Below are 24,666 nucleotides of genomic sequence, written 5' to 3'. Positions count from 1 at the left end.
CGCAACAAAAGGAACTGCAATTATGATTTCAGCCAAAGGAAGCCGTTAGCAAGGACAATATTTTGAAATTACATACACCCCGTTTAATAATGATTACTGTATTTATTGGTTTATAACGGGGATTTTTTTAAACATAAAAAAACTTCTAGGTGTGCATGCATGATATACACAAAGGGTTTACAGTAGTATATTACCATATTTGTGGATTGATCAGTCAAAATAGATCGCTGATACATAAACACACAAAACAATGTATATAAACACGCACATGAACGCACAAAAACATTCGTAAACACGCACAAGAACCAATCATGTATGTGGTTTCGCACAATATTGGACGTTAATCGCACAAAAACAGTTGAAACGCGCACAAGCACCTACGTAAAGACGCACAAAGATGTCCATACACAAGGAGGTATACATAGGTAAACACGTACAAAAATGTAAAAAAACAAACAAAACATACATGTATGCGCACAAAAAGGTACGTAAACGCAGGCACAAAAATGTATGCATGAAAATGTACGCAGCAAAAACGTAGGAGCAAAAACGTTCGCACGAAATTGTACGCACCAAAAACGTAGGAGCAAAAACGTTCGCACGAAATTGTACGCACAAGAGCGTACGCACAAGAGCGTACACACGAGAGCGTACGCAAAAACACTCAAAAACGTACGTAAACATGCACGAAAATTTACATAAACACGCACATAAACGTATGTAAACACACGAAACGTACATAAACGCGGACAAAAACGTGTTATGATTACTTATGCGAGGCACCTGTGCCTGCTCCTTTGGCGCCAACACTGATTGGCTACTATTTAAACCCCGGTCTTTCTGTCATCTGTTGTCAGTTTGTCTGCGAACCTCAGCTCACGCTAAGCAAGCTTTTCGACCCTGACTCACTCCTGTTCTGGCCCCCGTCTGTTTCCCGGCTTTGACACTTTTTCTCGACCATGTTTTTGCTCCCCTGTCCCGGCTACTGACCTGTTTTTTTTCCGCTCTCGACACGCCATGGTTCGCCACAAAAATGCTACTTCTGAGCAACCTGCTCCCCGCGACCAGCGATCTCCGGATCGTGTGTACAATCCTTTCCCTTCTTCCCAATAAAACTAAGAGAAACGCAAGCAAGTGGGTCCTGTCTCCGTTCTGGTCCTGACAAAATGTACATGAACGCCAGCACAAAAACGTACGTAAAAACACACAAAAACGTACATCAACATGCACGAGAACACGTAAACACACTCAAAATTGTATGTAAACATGCACAAAAATGTATGTAAACGTGCGCAATATTGTAGAAAACAAAAACAGTCAAAACACGCACAAACATGTACGGAAACACGCACAAAAATGTACACAAACACTGACCAAAAGGTACGTAAATGCAAGCAGGAAAACGTCTACATGAAAACGTCTGCACGAAAACGTATGCACAAAAATGTACGTACCTAAAAAAACTCCAAAACGAACGAAAACACGCTCATAGATGTAGGTAAACACGCCCAAAAATATACATAAACACACACAAAAATTTACATAAGCACACACAAAAATGTACATTAACATGCACGGAAACACGCACAAAACCATACATAAGCACACAAAACGTACTTAAACGCATACAAAACATTACCTAAATGCACACATGAAAACAAAAGTAAAAACACACAAAAACGTACTTAAACACGCACAGAAATGTATGTAAACATGCACAAAAGCCTACGTAAACACACAAAACATAGGTAAATAAGCACAAAAACCTATGTAAATGCACGCTCGAAAACGAAAGTTAGAACACGCAAAAACCTACGTAAACACGCATGGAAACAAACGTAAATATGCACAATAACGTATGTAAATATGCACAAAAACATATGCAAACATGCACAAAAATGCACATAAACGCACATAAACATATGTAAACACGTACATGAACGTACGTAAACAGGCCTGAAAACATACGTAAAAACACGAAATATACTTAAATGCCCACAAAAGCGTACGTGAACGCACACACGAAAACGTACGTGAAAACACTAAAAATCTTATGGAAACACGCACAAAAATGTATGTAAACACAAACCAAAATGTACTTTAACACACACGAAAACGTACGTAAACACGAACAAAAACATATGTAAACACACAAAACGTTTTCAGCCAAAAGAAGCCGTTAGCAAGTACAATATTTTGAAATTACATATACCCTGTTTAATAATGATTACTGTATTTATTGGTGTATAACGGGCATTTTTTCAAACATAAAAAAACTTCTAAGTGTGCATGCACGATATACACAAAGCGTTTACAGTAGTACATTACCGTATTTGTGGATTGATCAGTCAAAATAAATCGCTGCCACGAGCGGCTGCCTTTTCCAGCCCAATTGTTTTATTGTCTGCTCCTATCTTCGGCGTTTTTTCTTCCCGTTTTGACAACTACACTATGGATTACTTCTATCCTATGGACATGGGTTTTAGCGCACAATAGATGTGTGTACTCAAGAAGTTTCAGCTCCTTGCCCTAAAGAATTCTCGTGCCGGCGTGATGAAGGGGCCCATGGTGAAAGGACAGCCGGAGCTAGCGAAGCGGCTAGCGGCGTTATAAGTCTTCGGTACCATCCGCAATTATGGTAAATGCGAACTCACGACCAAATAAGATCATCGAGTGCGGGTGGAAAACATCGAAGCGCACAGGGAACGCAGTTGCTGTGGTTTGCGGAAACGTGGCTCACGTTTAGCATTCCGGACGCTAACGTGTAGCCACCCGGAGCTACCTGGAGAAATCCGGCTTCAACGTCGCTAAACAGAGACACGAAAGCCGGGGGGGATCGGAGAGGAGGCGGACTTGCTAACACGAGGTCGTGTATCCCTGGATTTTCACAAAGAAAAGATTTCCATCTGCCGCAGGAATGTCGAACTTTTGGACTGGCGTGACGTCATCCGCTCCGCTACAAGCACCCTAGGGCATCATGTTAATCTGTTAATAAACAACGGGGTAGACTGCTGGAAGTGTGAATTTCCCTACGGGGATGAATAAAGTATCTATCTATCTATCTATCTATCTATCTGATACATAAACACACAGAAAAATGTATATGAACACGCACACAAATGTACTTAAAAACGCACAAAAACATTCGTAAACACGCACAAAAACGTACTAGAACAGTCAAAATTGTACCTCAACATGCACCAAAATGTCCGTAAACAAGCACAAACATGTACAGTAAGACCTCGGTTATCGCGGTTAATGGGGACCAAAACCACCCGCGATAAGTGAAAATCCGCGATGTAGCGGCGCACCTTCAAAAAAATAAAAAATAAATACATACATTTTTATTTATTTATTTATTTTTTAATTATTATTTTTTAGACCCGGTTAATGGGGACCAAAACCACCCGCAAAAACTGAAAATCTGCGAAGTAGCGACGCCCCTTCAAAAAGAAAGAAAAAAAAATCATCTCATTATCTGCACCGCTTATCCTTATTAGGGTCGCGAGCGAACCCCTAACCTGCCGCGCGGGTACTTTCGGGCGCGATACGCACGACACCGCGACAAGCCGAGCGGGTCGGGCGCTCCGCGCGGAGGCCGGCCTGTCGGAATCGCAGCAGAATGCGCGTTCACGCGAGGGGGGGATGATTTTGTATGGGAGTCGGATTTGGGCTCAACACCGGCTCAGGCCGCGATTGCTCTACATGGCGCTACACGTCCCTCGATGGCTCCGGCCGACGGACGGGCGGCTGCGGGGGAAAGGGGTAGGGGTAGGGGGGACCTGTGAGGTTAGGGGGCGGTGAAGCGGAAGCCGCACCAAAACCGCGCGCCGGGAAACGAGAACGGTGCGCCGTGCTAGGGTCGTCGGTCGAGGGGGATTCCCGCAAAAAGTGAAAATCTTCCCCCCCCAAAATTTTTTTTTTTTACCATTACAGACCGCGAAGCTCTGAATCCGCGAACCGCGAAGTAGCGAGGTCCCACTGTATGTGGTTTCGCACAATATTGGACGTTAATCGCACATAAACAGTCGAAACGCGCACAAACACCTACGTAAACACGCACAAAGATGTCCATACACAAAGAGGTATACATAGGTAAACACGCACAAAAATGTAAAAAAACAAACAAAACATACATATATGCGCACAAAAAGGTACGTAAACGCAGGCACAAAAATGTATGCATGAAAATGTACGCAGGAAAAAGTTCGCACGAAATTGGACGCACGAGAGCATACGCAAAAACACTCAAAAACGTACATAAAGACCCACAAAAATGTCTATAAACACACACATAAACGTACGTAAACACACAAAACGTACGTAAACGCGCACAAAAACGTGTCATGATTACTGATGCGAGGCACCTGTGCCCGCTCCTTTGGTGCCAACGGCCTCGGACACTGATTGTCTACTATTTAAACCCCCGTCTTTCTGTCACCTGTTGTCAGACCTTGGTGGGTGGATAGTCCAGTCCAGGATGTGTGCCCATGGGCATGCCTGGGGCATGCTTAGGGGCGTGCCTATGGGCGTACCTAGGGGTGTGACTAGGGGCGAGCCCTGGGGCCTTTTCGTGTCCAGGTGTTATGCTAGCCTATGTTTTTTCACTCTTCAGGGAACTTAACTATTTTAAACTTTTTTATGCCCATTTATTAGTCAAGCAACACAGAATCTCTGAATATAAACTACACAACAAAATAAATATTGAAAATATTAACTCTCCACTCAAACAATACAGAACTTCTGAAAAACCTGCAATGATATAAATGATAATGTGTAGAACAAAACCAAAATTATAATTTATTAGTCTACTGAATATTGGCACTAAGGAACACGAAGTACTAAGCTTTGAGGGATTGATTTTTTTTCTTCTGTCAGTGATAGACAATGCAAAATGTTTTGGAGCACTAATATCATTAAATTGAGTCTAAATAAGGATAATTGTCCTGCTTGACTCAGTTTGCTCAAATGTCCTTTACTTACTGTCCTTTGTATTGCAATCTCTCTTGAACTGTTCCTGTGCTCAAGTGCTGTTGTGGCAGTTCCCCTGACCCCTGCCTCCTCTGCTCAGCGAAAAAAAAAACACTCATCTTAACCAATCAACCAATAACCCAAAAGTGAGAGTGAGGGGGGTGGGGTTTGGCAGAGCAAAAGCAAGGGGGCCACAACTATTATTACCCCCCAAAAAAGTATTATACAGTAGCTGTGGGTGTGGGTCTCTCTCTTTTTCTTTCTCTCCCCCTTCTCTCTCTCTTGTTTATCTCTCTTGTTGTTCCTCTCTTTAGTTCTCTCTCATTCTCGCTCTCATTCTCACTCTGTCAATCTTTCTTTCTTTCTTTCTCCTTTTCTCTATCTGTCTTTCTTTCTCTCTTTTATCAACTAGTCTGCCCCCGTAAGGGTTTTTCTTCTACCATGTGGCCCAAAGCTAAAATGAGTTTGACACAATCATCTATGAGATATTCAATAATCAAGCGCTATACGTCAAAGTCAGTCAGAAAGTCTAACCGTTAAATTCAACTAAAGGTATAAAAGCATGAGGAAAAAAATGTCTCGAATTGCTGTGTGTAAATTGGGAAATGACGGCCTTCAGAAGCCAGACTTTGTCGGCACATATTATGCTTCATTTAGAAGTAAACACGTTAATGATTCATTTAGACTAGGCATTATGTAAATCCTGCTTTTTTTTTTCATGACATCACGTCTCGACTTTAGGCTGGAAGACTTCGTCAAAGACGATGCCCTGACACAAAGTGTGAGTCACACTCCAAGTGGTAAATACACTGGCTTCTTCTATCATAGCTTGAGACAGATTTTAAACGCAGTGGCCCACAAAGTTAAACTCTTTGTTGCAATAGCGTGGGAATGTGTAGTTGTCTGGCTAACAATAAATCAATCATTTGTTATTTAACTCGTTGTTGGAAAAGTTTTGTTTTGCCCTCTAGTGGTCCCGACCTTTTCTGTACCATGGACCGGTCCATTGACAATATTTTCACGGCCTTCCCCAAGAGCAGCATTAACCTTATTACCATGGGGTCCGCAGAGCCTCTGTTCGACAAGCGCTATTTAAATTACCGTATCTCCGCAACCATCAGGCTAAAGAGAAAGTTCAAAATGTTCCTGGAAGAAAAGAAGACGGGCTTTGCAACAATATGAAAACATTACATTGATCAAAGTAGTTCTCCAAAACACCCACAAGGTGGCAGCAACTACCAACAATCATATCTCACAGGCATTAAAGTGTGGCGCGGACCAATCACAGGCAAGAAATGACACAGATGGGGCATGATATGCAATGCATTTTATGCTTAATGCATTTTTTGCTATTTGTACCAAATTAAAAAAAAGAATCTTTTACTAACGCGGGCTGTTAAACACGGGGTCGGCAGTAGAGCACTCGTCTACTGCCACCTCCGAGGTCGCAAGTTCGACCTCCAAGTGAAATGTTGGGCTCTCTTCTGCCTGGCAGGCACAATGCATGCAGAAATGGGCCAGGTAGGGACAGTTGCTAAAAGTGTGCCTGTCAGTCACACACCCAGGCATACACATATGAGAGTGGCAAAGGGTGCTGGGTAAAAGGGAGCTGCGTTGTCTACATAGAGAAGCAGCGTATTAAGGGAAATTGGTGGACAATAGTATCAATTTGATACAAGTACTTGGGCGGCAGGGCAGCTGGAGGTTAGCGCGTCTGCAGCACAGTTCAGAGGTCACTTATCTCAATCCAGCTACCATCCTTCCTGTGCGTAGTTTGCATGTTCTCTCCGTTTTTGGGTGGGTTTCTTCCAGGCACAATGGTTTCCTTCCACATTTCGAAAAACATGAATTTCAGGTTAATTGGCCAGTCTAAATTGTCCCTAGGTGTGAATGAGCAAGTGAGTTGTATGTTGCTGTGTGCAACTGGCTGGCAACCAGTTCAGGGTGTCACCTGCCCACTGCTCATGGCTCGGATGGGCTCCAGCACCGCTGAGACCCTACTGAGGATAAGCAGTGCAGAAAATGGATGTAAATGTAAAAAGAAATGGTCTGCATTTATAAAGCGCTTTTCAAGTCAATAAAGATCTCCCAAAGCACATTACAATGTGCTTCACACTTACCCATTTACACACACATAGCAGCGTCAGCCATGCAAGGCAACTACCTGCTCATCATGGGCATTAGGGATTCAGTGTCTTGCCCAAATGCACTTCGACATGTTACGCGGAGGAGCTGGGATGCGACTTCTTGATCCCAAGACGAGCGCTTTAACTCCTGAGATACTGCTATGGATAGGTTAGAATCTAAAAGGAAAAAAGAAGTGGGAAATGGCCGCATGGTGCGTGCTCTTGTGTGCAAAAGGGAATGTTTGTGAACAAATGCTGGGTCTTTAGTTGTGTTGGCAGAGTCAGTAGTTGGAAAATGGTAGGGAAACACATTTGTGACAGTATCGCTAATATTGATATTTAGATCATTCCGCCCACCCCTGCTGGGAATTTAGATTACAGTAAAATGCATTGCATTTAGTCCCATGATCACACTATTTTCACTCGGTGCCATAGTACAACATTGTAATGGAGCTTTACAGGATAGGTGAGAGATTTTCACGTAAGCTACAAAAACCCTATGAAAAGTTTTGTTTTGCGTCTTTATGTGTTGAGCTTCAATTCCAATCACAATTCTTCTGTCTTCTTTTATTGCAGTCCTGTTTAACAGCCCACATGAGCGTTTCCAAAGCGCCTCCTCCCCCTTCCGCCTCCCACCTCACCATCCCTTCTTCTTCTACCTCCACACCCTCAGCCTCAGCTTTGTCACCCTCTGCCGCGCCCCCTCCCTCACCCGTCAAGATCTCTATGCAGGAACACTTTGCCATCAACGTGTGCCCGGGCCCCATCCTGCCCATCCCGCAAATCTCTGACTTTTTCCCCCGTTTTCACGATTACCCTTGCACACCGCCTCCCCCGCGAGAGAAGAAGATCCTCAAAGAGGAGACCTTCAACGGGGACATGGCAGGAGGATTCAAAGAGGGCAAGAAAAGGGGGGACCCTGATGGGGACAGGGAGGAAGCCGCTGACTCGGACGACGACGATAGTGAGTTTCTTGATATCATTTTTATTTGTGTATAACCAGTGTCTGAAACTCATGACAAGAAGTTACCGGACACCAACTCTGAAGAGTTGTCTGCCCAGCCAAACAGTTGCCTGCCCCATTTGCACAACTTAAAACACAATAAGACGACCAATCGCAAAAAAACACATTGTTGCAAAGTGTTATTAGCTATCTATATAGCTAGCTACGCTGGTCATATCCCTAGTGGAGTGACCGACAGCAAGACAAACATACAGAAACAAAAAAAAATAAAAAAGGGAAAAAGTTGCAAAAAACACACACAAACATTTTTGGACCATGGTCAACCCAAATGCCCAAACACCCAAACAAGTTAAGCACCTCGGCACCCAAGTTGGTCATGCCTTCGTCCCTCCAGATGACACAAGAAAGCGGCCATGTCACTCGGTCAGGGTGACACAACACACTCTTCTGTTCAACAGCAGGGCCCAACAGGTTTCACTGGTTTACGCCTGCCGCATCATACAGGTGACCTGCCCATCCCTTAGAATGCGTCTAACCATTCCACTATCCTTTTACAACACCTCTCTACTCATTCCTATCACCAACAAGAGCTCTTGCTTCTGCTATATTTAGACCTCTTTCCTGCAGCGCACTCATAACACCATCCATCCACATCAACCGCGGCCTTCCTCTTAGTCTCCTTCCATTTACTTCTGCTCTGTAGATCCTCTTCAACATTTGCTCCTCATCCATGTGTCCAAACCAACCGAGTACTCTCTTATCCACACGCTTGCTCAGTTCCACCACTAAAGTGGAACTGAGTGCAATGTCAGAATATATAACGGAACAACACTTTAAACTACTGATAACATTCATTGCATGTATATTACATCACTGTTTACCATCTGCCATCAGTATGTACCTGTATTCACTCATCTTCATTCATGCAATATTTGCGTTGCGTCGTCTGTTACAAGCCACGGGAACTCCTCTTTCCACGATGCTTTTAATGTACGTTTACGCCTTGTAGCGTAATACATTTTGTCAGCTTTTTTTGAATACTTCTTCTGGGGCTGAGACTTTGGCTTGATTCCTAACCACTTATCTATTTTTCTTGTGTTCTCTGTGCGTCTACTTTGGAAAATGATATGCAAATGCACGACCTTTTAATGCTCGGGAAAGTCTGGAAGCACGAAGTTATTCGGTGCAGGCTTCTGACTGGTTACCGAGTATGCAAATTGCCAAACGAACCGAAATTTCCAAACCGAACGAAGATTTCGAAATCGCAATAAAGCAAATGTTTGATTTGAAAAAATATATATATATTTTTTTTCTTGAAAATGTTTTCGGCCATTAGGGCAGAGACGTTTTGTAAGTTGTACGCCCGACGTAAAAGATGCACGCCCTGGGCATCCGGGCATCCGTTGCTTCAGACACTGGTATAACGCGCATTTACGAATAACGCACACCCTTCAGCTCAAACTTTGCAGTTGGATGGAAAAGGATTCAAATTAGGGTCACAGCAAACAGAACATCAAATTCTGGCCAGTTGACTATGAGTGGTATAGGGAATATATTTTATATCATCACACTATTTTGATACCAGAAACAAATGTTATGTGTTGTGTTACACTAACAATAAATTATAGTTTATTATTCTTTTTTTGTTAAGTTTTTGGGTGATGCTAAACCCATGTGGGGGAGACAGGACCTGGAGACATGGGTGCTCAAAACAAGGGATTGCATTTTATAACAAAAAGGAGATTTAATGTAGCAAACAAACATGGGTTCACAAAAACAAGGAATAGCCCAAACCAGGAACAAAGACTAAAACTGAAACCAGAAAGAAACATGAAGCAAAGTAACAAAGAAAACCAAAATCAAACACAAACAAACCTGGTGTGGTGGTGATGGTGATGTAATGATACGACACAATGACTCGGCAAAGTTTTATGCTCAAAATGTCCGTTTTAAGGATTTGGAATATTTCGGCATAATTGAACACACCTGTGCTCAGTTATACCCCGGTTGGGCCCTCTGGTGGTACAAGGTATTCCAGACTCAAACAATTCTGGTCCAAGCATTGTAGTAACAAATTTATTGTCATTGTGACATATGCACAACACAGTTAACGTTTGTCTCTGGTACCATAAAAAAGATAGTGTGATGAGATAAAACCTAATGTGTTTTCTTACTTCACCTACATCACTGGTGGTCCAGTGTATAAGGTTTGGCGCTCACACCTTCGGGTTTGAATCCAGTTTTAACCAATGTTTTGCGAAAAGACGGTAAAACGTTGTGTGTATACGACACTCAAACTTTGAGTTATTTTATTAAGTAGAACGATATGTCAAATCAAGACAAGTCAAAGAATGTTTATCCATCCAACCCTAATCACAAGAAGTCTCAAAAGGCTGAACAATACTCATTAACATGAAATACAGGTTATAACAAAATTTACGGTTGACAGCTTCCATGGGTCGACTTCAATCATAAGCTATAAAATACAAGTGTGTTTTAAGCCTAGATGTAGACACATCCATTGAGGTTTCAGATTGAATCCCAAAGGGCATAGCTTTCCACAGCACCGCAATGGAAAACGCTTTTGATCCTGCGGATTTCTTCTTGGCCCTTGGAATCACGAGTAGACCAGCATTTTTTGAGTGAAGGCTCCCATCAGGAACATTGGGGTAGTTTAAATCTGAAAGATATGAGGGTGCAAGTCCGTGCTTAATTTTGTATAATATGTGCACTACACACAACGGCAGGATATGTCTCCTTAAATTTCATGCTAATCATTTGTTTTCATAGTTTAACAAAGTTCATTTGTATTAAATTAAAGGGAAATTGTGTATTATTTGGCGCCAAGTGGTAAAACAACATCAATTTAAAAACATAACAATACATTTGAGTAATATAACCATGCATTTCCTACCTTAATCACAAAACGTCTCAAGGAATCATACAGGTCCCAACGACACCATCCCCTAATCCTAAACCGACATGTGGGCAATGAAAAACTCAAAACCTAAACATAGGGAAAACGAGAAACCTTGGGAAGGGGCCACACAATCCCCCTTTCAGGATGACCAGGCTGCAAGAGATTTTGCAGTTGGTATGGTAATATGTAAAATTGATGCAGCTTCCCATCTCAGCCAGCTGGTCAGTGCATATGATGGATGACATGCTTCATGTCCAGGCTCTAGTCAGCTGATTCATCCTGATTGATCCTTCTTCCATATTTTGCCACAAACCAGGCAGCCTGAAAGGACAGGAAAAGAATAGTATGAGCACGGAATTAATCATAAGCTACAGAATAGAAGTGTGTCTTACGTCTAGATTCAAAAACTTGTACTGAGATTGCAGATCTTATCTCCTGAGGCATAGCATTTCACAGCATCGGGGCCCAGATGGAGAACGCTTTCGAGCCTCCAGACTCCTTCTTCGCTCTTGGAGTCACAAGTAGACCAGCATTTTCCAAGCGGAGGCTCTGTGCAAAAGATAGGGGATAATCCAATCAGAGAGATAGGAAAGAACAAGTCCATGCAAACATTTTCATGTTAGTAAGAGAACCTTAAGGTCAAATCTGAAGTGGACCAGGAGCCAGTGCAAATTGGCTAATATTGGAGTGATACGGTCAAACTTTAGTCAAAAGTCTTGCTGCTGCATTTTGAACCAGTAACTTTAAAAAAAATTGCACAACAGAAAAGAGCTCTAGAACTTCCAACATCGGTCAAGTGGGCACGAAGGTGCTGATATACCCTCTGACCTGTTCTGAAAATAGCCCACCAAGGCTGGGTCATTGTGATATTCTTGTAAAAGGATTTTCCAAGTTGTTGACTGAGTCTATTTAACCCTACTTCCAATAATTAACTTTGAAATAACATAGTGATGACATAGTAAGAACATAATAAGTTGTTATTTCAGATATTCATATGGTAAATGGTCTGCATTTCTATAGGGATTTTCAAGTCAATGACCTCCCAAAGCGCTTTACCCATTCACACTTCGACAGCCGGGAATCAAACCTGTGACCTCTTGATCCCAAGACGAGCGCTCTACCTCATGAGCTAATGCCGCCCCCTCATATCAAACTTGGTGCCTTTTGCATAAATTAGAAACAAAAAGTAGCTCTCCGCTTGAAAATGGTTGGAGACCCATGACTAAGTGTCACCCTTTTCCACTCAAGTTTAGCATAGTTTCCATCAGAATACAAGGTTGTGATGATTTGTCAACTACCCTCGCCTGCGCTAACCCTTTCAGCCCCAGCTGCCACTCGTTCCTTATTTAGTCCTCCTATTTAAGAACGTCATTCTTGTTCACTCGTTGTCAGTCCATCAGCAAACCTCAGCACATGCAAGGCAAACACTTTTTGATTCTGGCTCCCGTCTGTCCCGTCCTGTCCTGTATCCTGCTCGTCTGTCCCTGGCTTCCCGATGGTCCCCGGTTACCTGACTTGTTCCGATCTCCCGTCCCGGCTGCCCGACTTGCTTCTGATCTCCAATCTCCGACCACGCTCTGTTCTCCCGTCCCGGCTGCCCGACTTGCTTCCGATTTCCGACCATGCTTCGTTCGCAAGGGCTTCTGCTCCTCCTGCCCAGCGAGCACCGGATCGCTATTGTTTCTTTTCCCTCTCGAACTGACTTTCCCGATCCCTCAATAAAGCATTGTGTTAAACGTTAAGCATTTGGGTCTCCTGCTTGTACCGGTCGTGACAAAGATAAATTTAATCAATAACTGCCATAGTTTTTTGGCATAGGACTTAAATTCGCAGACTATGCCTCAAAACAGAGAATCATCCAATTCTACTCTAGATCACTTTCTTCCCCTTCAAGAGTTTAGTACAATCACCATCACAATAAAATTGGTAGATGTAATAATCAAATGCCTCGAGTTCATTAGTAAAGCTCTTAAAAACACAGGATATGTCGTCTTTAAAAAGAATCGCAGCAAAAAGAGCAGTAAACATAATCAGAGTGTAATCCTTTTCCACTCAAAACCACTTTTTCCCCCAGAGTTGGAAACAATGTGTCCACGCTGTGCAAAAGTGCAATATCTGAAATGTCTCTTGTGCACTTTCCCCAAGCAGCGAACTACAAGACAGGTCAATTCTTATTTAGCAGCTCTGTGTTGTTGCGACTTAGAGCCCTGAGTGTCGCCAGTGATTGCTATCGTTTTTGTTGTCTGCAGCCTATTTGGGGACGTTGGAGTTCACCCTGCTCTTTGATCAGGAGAACAACTGTCTTCATTGCACCATCCAAAAAGCAAAGGTAACTGCGATAAGCAATTTTCCCTGTAAGGTTCCACGGTCTGAGCTATCACTCAAAGTATGTAAATAATAATGGTAAGAAACATCAATTCCAAGTGTGGAACCAAATTATTAACAAACATGTGTAAAAACTGACATACAATCAAGTTATATTATGATGGCTTTTCCGGCAACACTAGTTTTTCAAATTTAAATGACTAGCTAATATTGGAAAGGTTGCACGCGTCACTTGATTTTACAATAACTGTTACATGACCATTCCATTTTTAAAGGTATTACAAAAGACCGTTTTTTTTCAAAAAGGCACAGAACGTGTATTTTCTCCCCACTATCATGTAGATATGTTTAGAAATATTCCACGCACCATGGATCTTGCGGAACTAATATTCAAAGTACACGGTTTCATCTCATATCCCCTAGAGCTTTGATGTCACTGGATGACAAGGACAACCGAAAGAATGAAGCGTCTCGTTGATAAAAAGGCAGCGATTGTAATAATCTGCGAAACCACAGTGCTTATTTCTACTCAGAGAAATTGGAACTTTGCTTACCGTGTCGCTGGAGGACTTCAGATTGTTTTGCCTGAGTTGCGTGCTTTCATCATCAGAAGCTGTCTGGGAATATTTACAGCGTGTACAGCATGCGTTCCTATTTTGCTTTTGCCTTGTCTTAGGTAGGTGTTGTTTTTCCTTTTGTGTTTTTCACTTTGTGTCTTGCAAATAATATAATATTGTCCATATAGCTCCCTCGTTAGCATGCAGGCTCCCGAAGGCCTCCAGGTAGGCCCCGTTATCAGTCAGCTAGCTGGCTACCCTGCCATGCACATTGTTTTTTTCCCCTGGCTGGGGTTTGTATTTGTTGCCGTAATCGTTTTTTTGTTGTTATTGTTGGCTCCCGGTTATCCTGGCTGCTTACTGCATGTTTTTGGTCGGCCAGCCTCCCGTTTATCAGCTGATCGGTCCTGGTCAGCAATTTTTAACAGCCGCGTAGGTTAGCTCTCTGTGTGTTGCCAGTTCGACCCATTTTGGCTGCTCGCCACTTGTTGAATTGTTGCTCCACCTACCTGCAACTAAACGCCTAGGCATTCTCCACAAAAACTACCAAAACCTGGTTTAAAACACTCAAAAATTTACTAATTAACATGTAAACCAATAAGGTGACTGGCCCTCTAAGGTGCTGTGTTCTTCATATGACGTGAAAGCTCAGGTCAAAAAATCTGTTTTCTTTTTCAAATCAAACATTTGCTTTATTCCGATTACTAAATCTTCGTTCGATTTGGAAATTTCGGAATTTCAGTTAGTTTGGCAATTTGCATACTCGGCAGCAAATTAGAAGCCTGCATCGAATAACTTCATGCTTCCAGACTTTTCCGAGCGTTATAAGGTCGTGCCTTAGCGTATCATTTTCCAAAGTCGACACAACAGAGAATACAAGAAGGATGGATAAGTGGTTAGGAATCAAGCCAAAACCTCAGCCCCAGAAGAAAGATTTAAAAGAAGCTAAAAAAATGTATTACGCTACAAAACGTAAATGTACATTAAAAGCATCGTGGAAAGAGGAGTTCACATGGCTTGTAGCAGACGACGCAATGACAACATTGCATGAATGAAGATGAGTAAATACAGATATATACTGATGGCAGATGGAAAACAGCGATGTCATATACATGCAATGAACGTGATAGGTAGATTTATAATAAATTTAATTTTAAAGTGTTGATCTGTTAAATATTCTGATTATCAATCCTTAATACTTTGCAACAATAGTTTTTTTTTGCGATTAGTCGTCTTATTATGTTTCAAGTTGTGAAAAATGGGGCAGGCAACTCTATGGCTGGGCAGGCAACTTTTTGAGTAAAGATTTTATGCAAACAATGATGTACTATTTTTTTCACGTTACGTATGTTTGAGAATTTGACTTAGAATTTGGGTCTCCCTTTAAGAATGTATCTTTTGTTACACAATACTAACATTTTGGGGATTTGTTTATTTATTTATTTAGTTGTATCACAAATAAAACAATTAGATACATTCATTTTAGCTCATGAGGAGATGTAATCGGTTCAAGTTCCGATTCTCACCTGGCCAAAACCTGAGCACCTCCTTTATCTACAACCAGTTCAGCCACGGCATTGTTGGGGAGCGATGTTTAACATATCAAAGGAAACATGATTGTATACAAAACAAGGGATTGACAAAACAGACCAACATAGGAATGCAGCTTGACAGGAAAATGGTTGATTGGCTTGTTATGAGACAATGATGATAAGACTCTTCAAAGTAAGGAAATACTTCACTCAACTTTAATGTATCTGTAATGTTCAACATTTGTAGTGATTTGATGTTCACTATTTGTAAATTCACTATAAACTTACAATAATCCTATCATTACGCAATACAGAACTGTATTTAGTCACATTTTTAGTGGAAGTACAATGTTGGCAAAAAGATTGACTGTTACATTCAAACAATTTGCTAATGATTTAAATGTAAAACAAGAGCGATCAAAGAGATGCCAATAAACCTGTCTTTATTCCTGTATTTTTCTTACTTTAATATTTTACTCTTTTTTTGTTTAGTTTTTGTTTTTATTTTGTTTCTATTTCCCAGCTTTTTGTTTATTTTTCCTAGGGTTTTACTTTTTCTTTGCTTTTGTTCTCTAGTGTCCTTTCTTCTTTGATTTCTTACTTCCTTTTCTCTTTTTCCGGCCTTTTTACTTATTTCACCCTAAATATTTACTTCATTTTTTTTTTTTTTTTCTTACTTCATTAACCAGCTCGGTAGCCTAGATGGTAGGGCGCCCGCTCCGAGACTGGGAGGTCGCTGCTTCAAGCCTCAGCCCAGTTATACCTAAGACTTACAACATTGATACTCATTGCCTCCCTGCTTGGCGCTCGGCATTAAGGGTTGGAATTGGGGGGTTTGGTCACCTAATGACTAAAAAAGGGCTGCGCCCTGTTTGGCAGCGGCTGCATCGACTCGCTACAGTTTAACTGTACGGGTCAGGTGTATCGACATTTCGTTCTGTGTGCATTGTTACAAAGAATGACAATAAAAGTAGTCAAGTCAAGTCATTTTTATTTGTATAGCCCTTAATCACAAATAGTCTCTTAGGGCTTCACAAGTTATTACATATAAGAAGTTTAGGTTATTCGTATGCTATAGAGTAGAAGTGAATTTTAAGCTTAGATTTAAACATTTCCACTGAGGTTGCAGATCGGATCTCAGGGGGAAGAGCATTCCACAACACAGGTGCCCGCATGGAGAACGCTCTCGAACCAGCGGAACACTTCTTGGCTCTTGGGATCACCAGGAGACCGGCGCTCTCGGAACGAAGGCTTCGGGCCGGGACATAGGGGGAAATCAGATCTGAAAGATATGAGGGGGAAAGTCCATGTATGATTTTGTATAGTAATAGGAGAACCTTAAAATCGCATCTTAGGCTAACAGGGAGCCAATGCAGGTTAGCCAAAATTGGGGTGATGTGATTGTACTTTTTTGTCCTTGTTAAAAGCCTCGCTGCAGCATTTTGTACCAGCTGAAGACTCTTGAGTCTGGTCATCGGAAGACCGGAAAGTAGTGCATTACAGTAGTCGAGACGGGAGGTAACAAACGCGTGAATTATGATTTCCGCATCAGACTGAGAAAGTATAGGACAAATTTTAGCAATGTTACGGAGATGGAAGAAAGCGGTTCTAGTAATTTTCTTCACATGTGTTTGAAAAGACAGATCGGGTCGAAAATGACACCTAAATTTTTAAGTGAGTCGCTCTGTGTGATGTGGCAATTGTCTATGTTCACAGCGGTTTTAGAGAATAAGTCATGGGACTTAGATGGACCAATAACTAACATTTCAGTCTTTTCAGAGTTAAGACGCAGGAAATTGAGTGACATCCACTCTTTTATCTCAGTGAGGCAGGCCTCCAAATTTCCACAGTTTAGTGTGGCAGATTCCTCCATCGGGAGATAGAATTGAGTGTCACCTGCGTAGCAATGGAAACTGATATTATACTTGCGAATAATATCACCTAGTGGAAGCATATAAATGCTGAAGAGAAGGGGGCCAAGCACTGAACCCTGCGGAACACAACAAGTAACACTAAATGGCTCAGATGTCAATTCGCCATATTTAACGCAGTGTGTCCTGAGAGGTAGGATCTGAACCATAATAGGACGTTTCCTGAGAGACCAATCCATTTTTCCAACCGTTCTAGCAAGATATTATGGTCCACTGTGTCAAATGCAGCACTAAGGTCTAGCAGCAGCAAAAGTGATGATGCGTCCGAGTCCATTGCCCTTAGGAGATCATTGGTTACCTTAATCAGAGCTGTCTCAGTAGAGTGGTTAGCCCTGAATCCTGATTGCATTGATTCAAAGAGATTGTTCTCGGACATGAAATCATTCAGCTGCTGTGCCACTACTTTTTCAAGTATTTTATAAAGAAACGGTAGGTTTGACACAGGTCTATAATTACATAAGTTTTCTGGATCACGGTTGGGTCGTTTCAGTGTGGGTTTAATGACGGCGGACTTAAAAGCAGCTGGAACTACACCTGAGGAGAGTGATATGTTTAAAATATTTAGAACTGAAGGTGCAAGAACGCCAAAGAGACCTTTAATAAGTGAACCTGGAAGCGGGTCGAACTGGCAAGTCGTCGGTTTGGCCGTATTCACCATCTGTTTAAGATTATCGAGTGACAGTTCACTAAAACGGGACAAAATCCCTGGACAGCCACCATGTCGTGCATCTATAGATTTGAGTGCTTTAGTATGTGTTGAATTAATACAGTCTTTAGCAATTTCTTCCTGTATGCTTTGGATCTTCTTAGTAAAGAAGACCATTATGTCGTGGGCAGAATGAGTGGAGCTATCTGGGATAGTCTGTTGCCTTGTGAGCGATGCTACAGTGTCGAAAAGGACCTTGGGATTGTTCTTTTGTGACGCAATCACCTTCGAAAGGTAGGCTGATTTTGCAGAGGCCAGGGACGCTTTATACTTCAACAAACTATCACACCAGATTTGATGGAAAACTTCAAGCTTGGTAGCGCGCCATTTTCTTTCAGATTTCCTGCATTCTTGTTTAAGGGATCTAGTTTCATCATTAAACCAAGGTGTGCGTCTTTTAGGTCGTGATTTATGCCGGATGGGCGCTACTGAATCCAGGGCACTAGCCAGGGTAGCATTGAATTCATTTAGGAGTGGTTCGATGGAGCCTATGTAGGAAGGAAAGGACGCAACTGCTCCTGGAAGAATATCGGAGAGCTCAGAAACTGTGCCCGTGCTTATATTGCGTCCAGTGAATCCTTCAGTTTTTTTGGTACTACATTTAGCTAGCACCTCAAATGTAACTAAATAATGATCCGAGATAACTGTAGTACACGATAGCACCGTCATGTTTGAGGTTGAAACTCCTCGAGTCAGAACCAAGTCGAGCGTGTTTCCATCTTTATGGGTTGGCAAATCAACCAGTTGATTAAAACCAAAAGCATCAATTATAGACTGAAACGCAACAGTGAGTGAACTGAGTGGGGAGTTCATATGAATGTTAAAGTCCCCCATGATTATAATTTTGTCTGCATAGGTTACTAGTTCAGACAAAAGTTCAGCAAATTCGTCTAAGAAAGTTGTGTATGGTCCTGGTGTGCGATAGATAGTTATCACATAAATTGACAATGGGGAGGACCTCATAACAAGAGCCTCGAACGACTTGTGATTATAAGAGGTACGAGGAGTAAATTTGAGCGTTTTTTCAGAAATGAGCGCGACACCGCCACCCTTTTTCAACGTGCGTGCTATATGGCTACTCTCGTAGTCTGGGGGAGAAGCATAATTTAGCGCTAAATACTCATCCGGGCGTAACCAAGTTTCACAAAGACCGATACAGTTAATTTTATAGTCGCGAATAATATTATCTACAAGTAAAGCTTTAGGAGCAAGCGATCTAACATTCAAAAGACCAAATTTTAGCTTTGAATCATTTGACTTAGCTGTAGTCTTTGTAGAGATCGTCACGAAATGCAGTTCGTGTGCGTTGGGCTTCAGGCGTCGGTGGACTCGCAGAATCGACGAAGAAATTATGGTTGGATTAGACAGATCTTCATGTCGTTGCTCCTTCAACTTCACACGCTTCCCTGCACGACATCCTCGCTTCTGTTTTCTGTCTTTGCGCCGTCTTCGTCTTCGTTTTCGATTTTTCTTTGGTGGGGCGGGAAAGCAGGGCGAACCTGAGTCCCTTTGGAGCTCTTTCGGGATGTCATGGGTGGTATAGAAAGTGCCCGAAAAATCGAAATTTAGACGCCCACCCAATCGGATGAGCTCCTCCCGGCTGTAGGTCTTATTGGCCACGCATGTATCCAAAAAGGAAAGCAGGAGGACAGTGGTAAATAGTAGGATAGCCGGATAGCAACTAGCCGCTACGTAAACACGCGTCGCCATGTTGGAAACCGGAACCGGAAGTCAAAGTAAATTCTTCTTCTTCTTCTCTCTTGCCTTTTTTCTTTTTGTCTTCGACTAGTTTCTTTTTTTCTTTCATTTCTTGCTTTGCCTCGAACTTTTCTTGTCTTTCTTTTATCTTTTTTTTTTCTTTTGTTCCTTTTTTTCATTTTTGTCTGTTTCTTTTTTCACCCCGTTTAAGTCATTTTTGTGCAAAATGATGCTTGATAAATGGTAATATATGGATACAAACTACAAAAAACATCTGAAAATCCAAAAGGAAGCCAAAAAAGACGGCTCTTTTTAGTGAGCCAAACCGAAAAAGCCTCTTCTTTGAAAATAAGATGGAAATTTGCACGGCCACATTGAGGCAGTCATGAAGCTACTATACAAGGTCACGTAGCTATGTAGTCAGAAGTGCAGGTGATAATTAAAGTAAACCACGAGCGTCTTTCTATATTTTAATGTCTCAGGGATAAGAAACAATACAATAATGATACATTTTCAAAAAGCTAATCACAACAATCTTGCCGTTTCGATTCCTGATTTTTATGCACAGGATAGCATTCTTGTGTGCTGAAAAGGTCTGGCCAGTGCCCAATTGCACAGGCGTCCTACTGTAAAGCGTCACATGAGTTTCATTATGTAAATGCCTTTGAAGAAGTCCCCAGAGGACAACTATGAGAGTCCGAAACGCCGGCACGGAATAGAAACAGCCAGCAGCGCTTTTGTGGTGATTGCTGTCTTTTTTTGACCCATTTGTCGGCGCCTTTGAGAGTATGATGACGTCACGGCCAACCCTACGGGAAAGTACATTGTCTTTGTTTCTGTCTTTTGGCAGGGACTGAAAGCCATGGACTCCAATGGGCTGGCGGATCCATATGTCAAGCTTCATCTTCTTCCCGGGGCTAGCAAGGTCAATGCGCTAACATCACCTTACTGATGATCACCTCATTATGGAGGAATTATAGATAGTTATAGTATAACAATAGTAATACTAGACAATTCCCGCGGCAATTGTAAGAGTTGTGATTGATCCGGCAGATGTTGGTAAAGAACCGGTAGCTTTGAGTTGTTAGCATTATGAGTTAGCATAAAGTTTTTAACTCAGAGAGATGTATTTGTAATTTTTAACTTGGTTCTGTGGGGGGACATCCCCCCCCCCCCCGGTACTGGCAAGTTCATTTCAGATGGGTCCATAATCGTTAGCAACAAGGATATGCCTTGTGGAGGTCTAAAAATCGCATTCAAGGTCATAACATAGTAATAACACTGTTATTACACTTTAAAAACGTTTAAAATATACATTTTCAAATAGAATGGGCCGTTCGATTTGAATTGGTCCACCCGGAATCCATTGAACCTATTCATTTTGCTGATTCGTTAGCATGTGGCCATTAGCATGAATTTTTAGCATGAAGCAGTTACCATTTAACCATTAGCATCACTTTTAAGCCTGTATCCATTGACATAACTCATCAACATGTACCCATTAGCATAGTTTGTAAATATGAAGTTGTTAAAATAAAGCCATCACCGAAATTTTTTAGCATGAAGCAATTAGCATTTAGCAGTTAGCATCACTTTTTAGCATGTATGCATTAGCAAAACTCATCAACATGAGTCCATTAGCATAATTTGTAAATATAAAGTCGTTAAAAAATTGCCATTACCAAAAATTTTTAGCATGAAGAAGTTAGCATTAAGCCATTAGCATAATTTTTAGAATGTATCCATTAGCATAACTCATCAACATGTATCCATTAGCATAGTTTGTAAATATGTAGTCTTTACAATATTGCCTTTACCAAAATATTTTAGCTTGAAGAAGTAAGCAGTAGCTCAGGAGGTAGAGCGATCGTTTTAGGATTAAGGGATCCCAGTTCGAATCCCGGCTTGTCCGTGTTACATGTCGAAGTGTCCTTGGGTAAGACATTGAACCCCCAATTACCCCCAATAAGCAGGTTAGCAGCCTTACATGGCTGCACACATCACGGCCGCTATTGGGAAATGTGAAGCACAATGTAAAGCGCTTTGGGAAGGCATTGACTTGAAAAGCGCTATATAAATGCAGATCATTTCATTTCATTTCACCTCTAATCGCTAATACTTGGGCTGGCTGCCAAAACTTTGCTAGCGCCGCACATCGCTGTTAGCATCCTCTTGCTAGCATCCACTCTTTGGAATTCACAATTTACCTATGGTTAAAGGTAATGTGGGTCGGGCCCCCTCAAGCCACCCTGGACAGTCCCTGCTTACTATGACTACCCTCTGGAAAAGCCCTCATTACCATGACTACCAATAGAAATGAATGGGCCCATGTATTCCGGATGGGAGATTTTCAAAACCCATTACTCCGGGGCCCCGGAGACTCGTATCGCTGATCCATCTCGTCGCACGAGAGTCCTGATCGGGCCGGAATTTTTGGTATATGGATCGTTGGGATACTACAAAAGCTCTGGGAGGAGTTCCCCACGGAATTTTGGCGGAAGAAGATAGATATGATAAAAATATCTCGGGGGATTATAATAGTTGTGCTTGCAAAGCACTTGGCAATGTAGTTGTGCCTTGCTGAAGCAATCACACATAATTGTGCTTGCTTCGCAAGCACAACTACATTGCCCTGTGCTTACAGCACTTGGCAATGTAGTTGTGCCTTGCTGAAACAATCACAACTAATTACTTTGTTAGAATTTACCTATGGCTAAGCCCTGCGCCCTTTACTCACAAAAATTCAATATTCTGTGAAGAGCGGTATCTGGAGATATTGTCAGTATTAGATTATAGACGCTGCCCTATTTACGAACGAGATAGGTTCCGGACAATCGTTTGTAAGTTAAATTTGTTCGAAAGTTGCTTCAGTGCTATATTTTGCATGTAATGTATGTTTAAGGTTTATAAAAGTATGTTTAAGGGTTGTAAAAGTAACCTGTATTGTTTTGTACTAAAAAGTAAACCTTTCATAAAAAAATGCTCTATAAAGATAAATAAAGTTGAGTTTAACTTACTTTTGGAAGACCGTCTTCAAAAGTTATGCGACTTCCTCCTCCGTTGTAAAAAGTGGCCGAAAAAAAACTATCCAACCATTTTCTCAACAGCATCAAGCTTCCGTATAACAATTTCATTTCAAATGAAATGGCTCGCTTCTTCTTTATACTTTACACCAACCATATTGAATGGATTCACGAGATATCAAACAAAAAAAGTCAATGTTCTAAACGTGCTTGAGATACAGTATAAAATGTTTACACACAAACTAGGAAGAGGAAGCGGATTTCTTCTTCGGCGTGGATGCTGGGTGACCTCTCAGAGCGCCACCACACACCGGTAGCGACAGAAAGAAGCACTACAATAATGTCCTGTACTTTGAATAAGGTGCACACAATACAAAATCTAACTTACAGCAATGTCCGTATATTTTTCGCCATCCCGAAAAAATGTTCGTATCTATTGTTTTTCGTAAGTCGAATGGTCGTAAGTAGGGGAGCGTCTGTATTGCTTTTTTGGCCGTTTCAGGCTGTGGGAAGCCCATATTTCTCTGCTTTTACAGCCATTCACTCAATTTAAAACTTTGCATAACAAAGAAAATGTGTTCAACAAATCTTTGCTTGATATAGAATATTCATGTAATTTCCAACATTGGAAAGCACATTTGTTCATTTTATCCATGTTTGTCAGCAAGTTTGCTTAAAATGATACCGACGCTGCTCTCTTTGCCATCACATTTCTACTTGTCCCGAGATTAACGGCAGCTGGCATTCGTTTGTATGACATGGTCCTATGAAGCAGCATAGTCCCCTAAGGGCCGCGCCAAAGAGGACAGATGCATGCTACACCTAAAAACAGGGCACTTTGAAATATGTATTGCTGCAAGGATTATGTATTAAATATGGAAGTTTATGATAGGCCATGCAAAAAGTAAGGGAACGTACTGTAGTGTAAGATGCGAATTACCGTCATTTTATCCAAAGTTTTGTCTCAAAAGACCCACAAATGTGTTTGCAATTTACTTGATATCTAACAATCACATGTCTTGAAAAACATACACGAAATATTACAAATAACATATATTTGTGGATATGCATACTACATGATTCACACACTATTGCTTCTTTTAATGTTACTGGATGAATTGAAATATTGTCTTTGAAATTCCTTAAAAGGGCTTGAATTTGAATTTTGAATTTGGCCCTGTCTTTTACACAGAAAATATACGTCTTACTCTGCACAGAAAACTTCTCATCACTCTTTGCCCCTTAAAAAAGCACCTTCTCCTCTAACGCAGAAAAGTAGCATTTTCTTTTCAGCTATCCAGGGTTTGGGAACCCTTCTGAACCAAACAGCCATAATAGCAAAATATTTTGATTTTTTTTTTTTTTGAGGGTGAACCATACCATAAGCTTTAAGACTAAATTCAACCAAACCTGTTCTCCAGACAAAAGATAATTTTTCAGCGCATTTTATTCCTATGTGTGACATTAGATGATTGAATAAAATTTATCAAATAATTACATTGACAGAGCCTGTGTCACATATTAACAAATGTAAAAATTTAAGCTTGTCTCCCTCCCACAATTACTTTAGATCAATAAGGCTCATTTCGACCTTCTTTTTTTCCGTAAATATTGGTTTCAAAACAAGGTGCAAGCAAGGTTCTTTTGTAAATATGTCAGAAAAAAACTGCAAACAAAAGATTTATGGATGTATGTCGCTTCAGCGCAGTGGGCACGGTGAGAGAGAGGGCAGCGTATTTTGTGCATTGTTCCGCCCAACCGCTGTTCCTCACACAATCTAATTGTTCTGTGTGCTTAGCTATCGTTTTTGGGTAATTACAATTTGTTTTTGGGGTTTTTATCATAAGCTGTCACAACTGTAAACACACATTATTTAATGAGCTTCAATGTAAAGGATTATTCAGCAATGTGCA

At 41.4% G+C, this 24,666-nt stretch overlaps 1 protein-coding gene across 16 annotated transcripts in view; it reads left to right on the top strand.

The window, feature by feature from the left end:
* The window catches only part of doc2g (double C2-like domains, gamma), a 139,710-nt gene that overhangs the window by 9,751 nt on the left and 105,293 nt on the right, over positions 1-24,666 (top strand). For 9 of the 16 annotated variants that reach the window (XM_088342855.1, XM_088342846.1, XM_088342859.1 and 6 more), the window contains 4 exons: positions 5,713-5,752; positions 7,674-8,061; positions 13,231-13,310; positions 20,581-20,655. In XM_088342855.1, the coding sequence (XP_088198981.1) occupies positions 7,692-8,061; positions 13,231-13,310; positions 20,581-20,655 (525 nt within the window). In that variant the 5' untranslated portion in view covers positions 5,713-5,752; positions 7,674-7,691. Of the gene's footprint in view, positions 1-5,712; positions 5,772-7,673; positions 8,062-13,230; positions 13,311-20,580; positions 20,656-24,666 lie in introns of those variants that run through there. The other 7 variants (XM_088342854.1, XM_088342856.1, XM_088342857.1 and 4 more) reach the window with 3 other exon arrangements.

This window comes from Urocampus carinirostris, chromosome 8 (genome assembly GCF_059441175.1).
Source record: "Urocampus carinirostris isolate Australia breed hairy pipefish chromosome 8, RoL_Ucar_1.0, whole genome shotgun sequence".
NCBI classification, from domain to species: domain Eukaryota; kingdom Metazoa; phylum Chordata; class Actinopteri; order Syngnathiformes; family Syngnathidae; genus Urocampus; species Urocampus carinirostris.
Note: the sequence above shows the minus strand (reverse complement) of the source record. Positions and strands in the feature narration are given on the sequence as shown.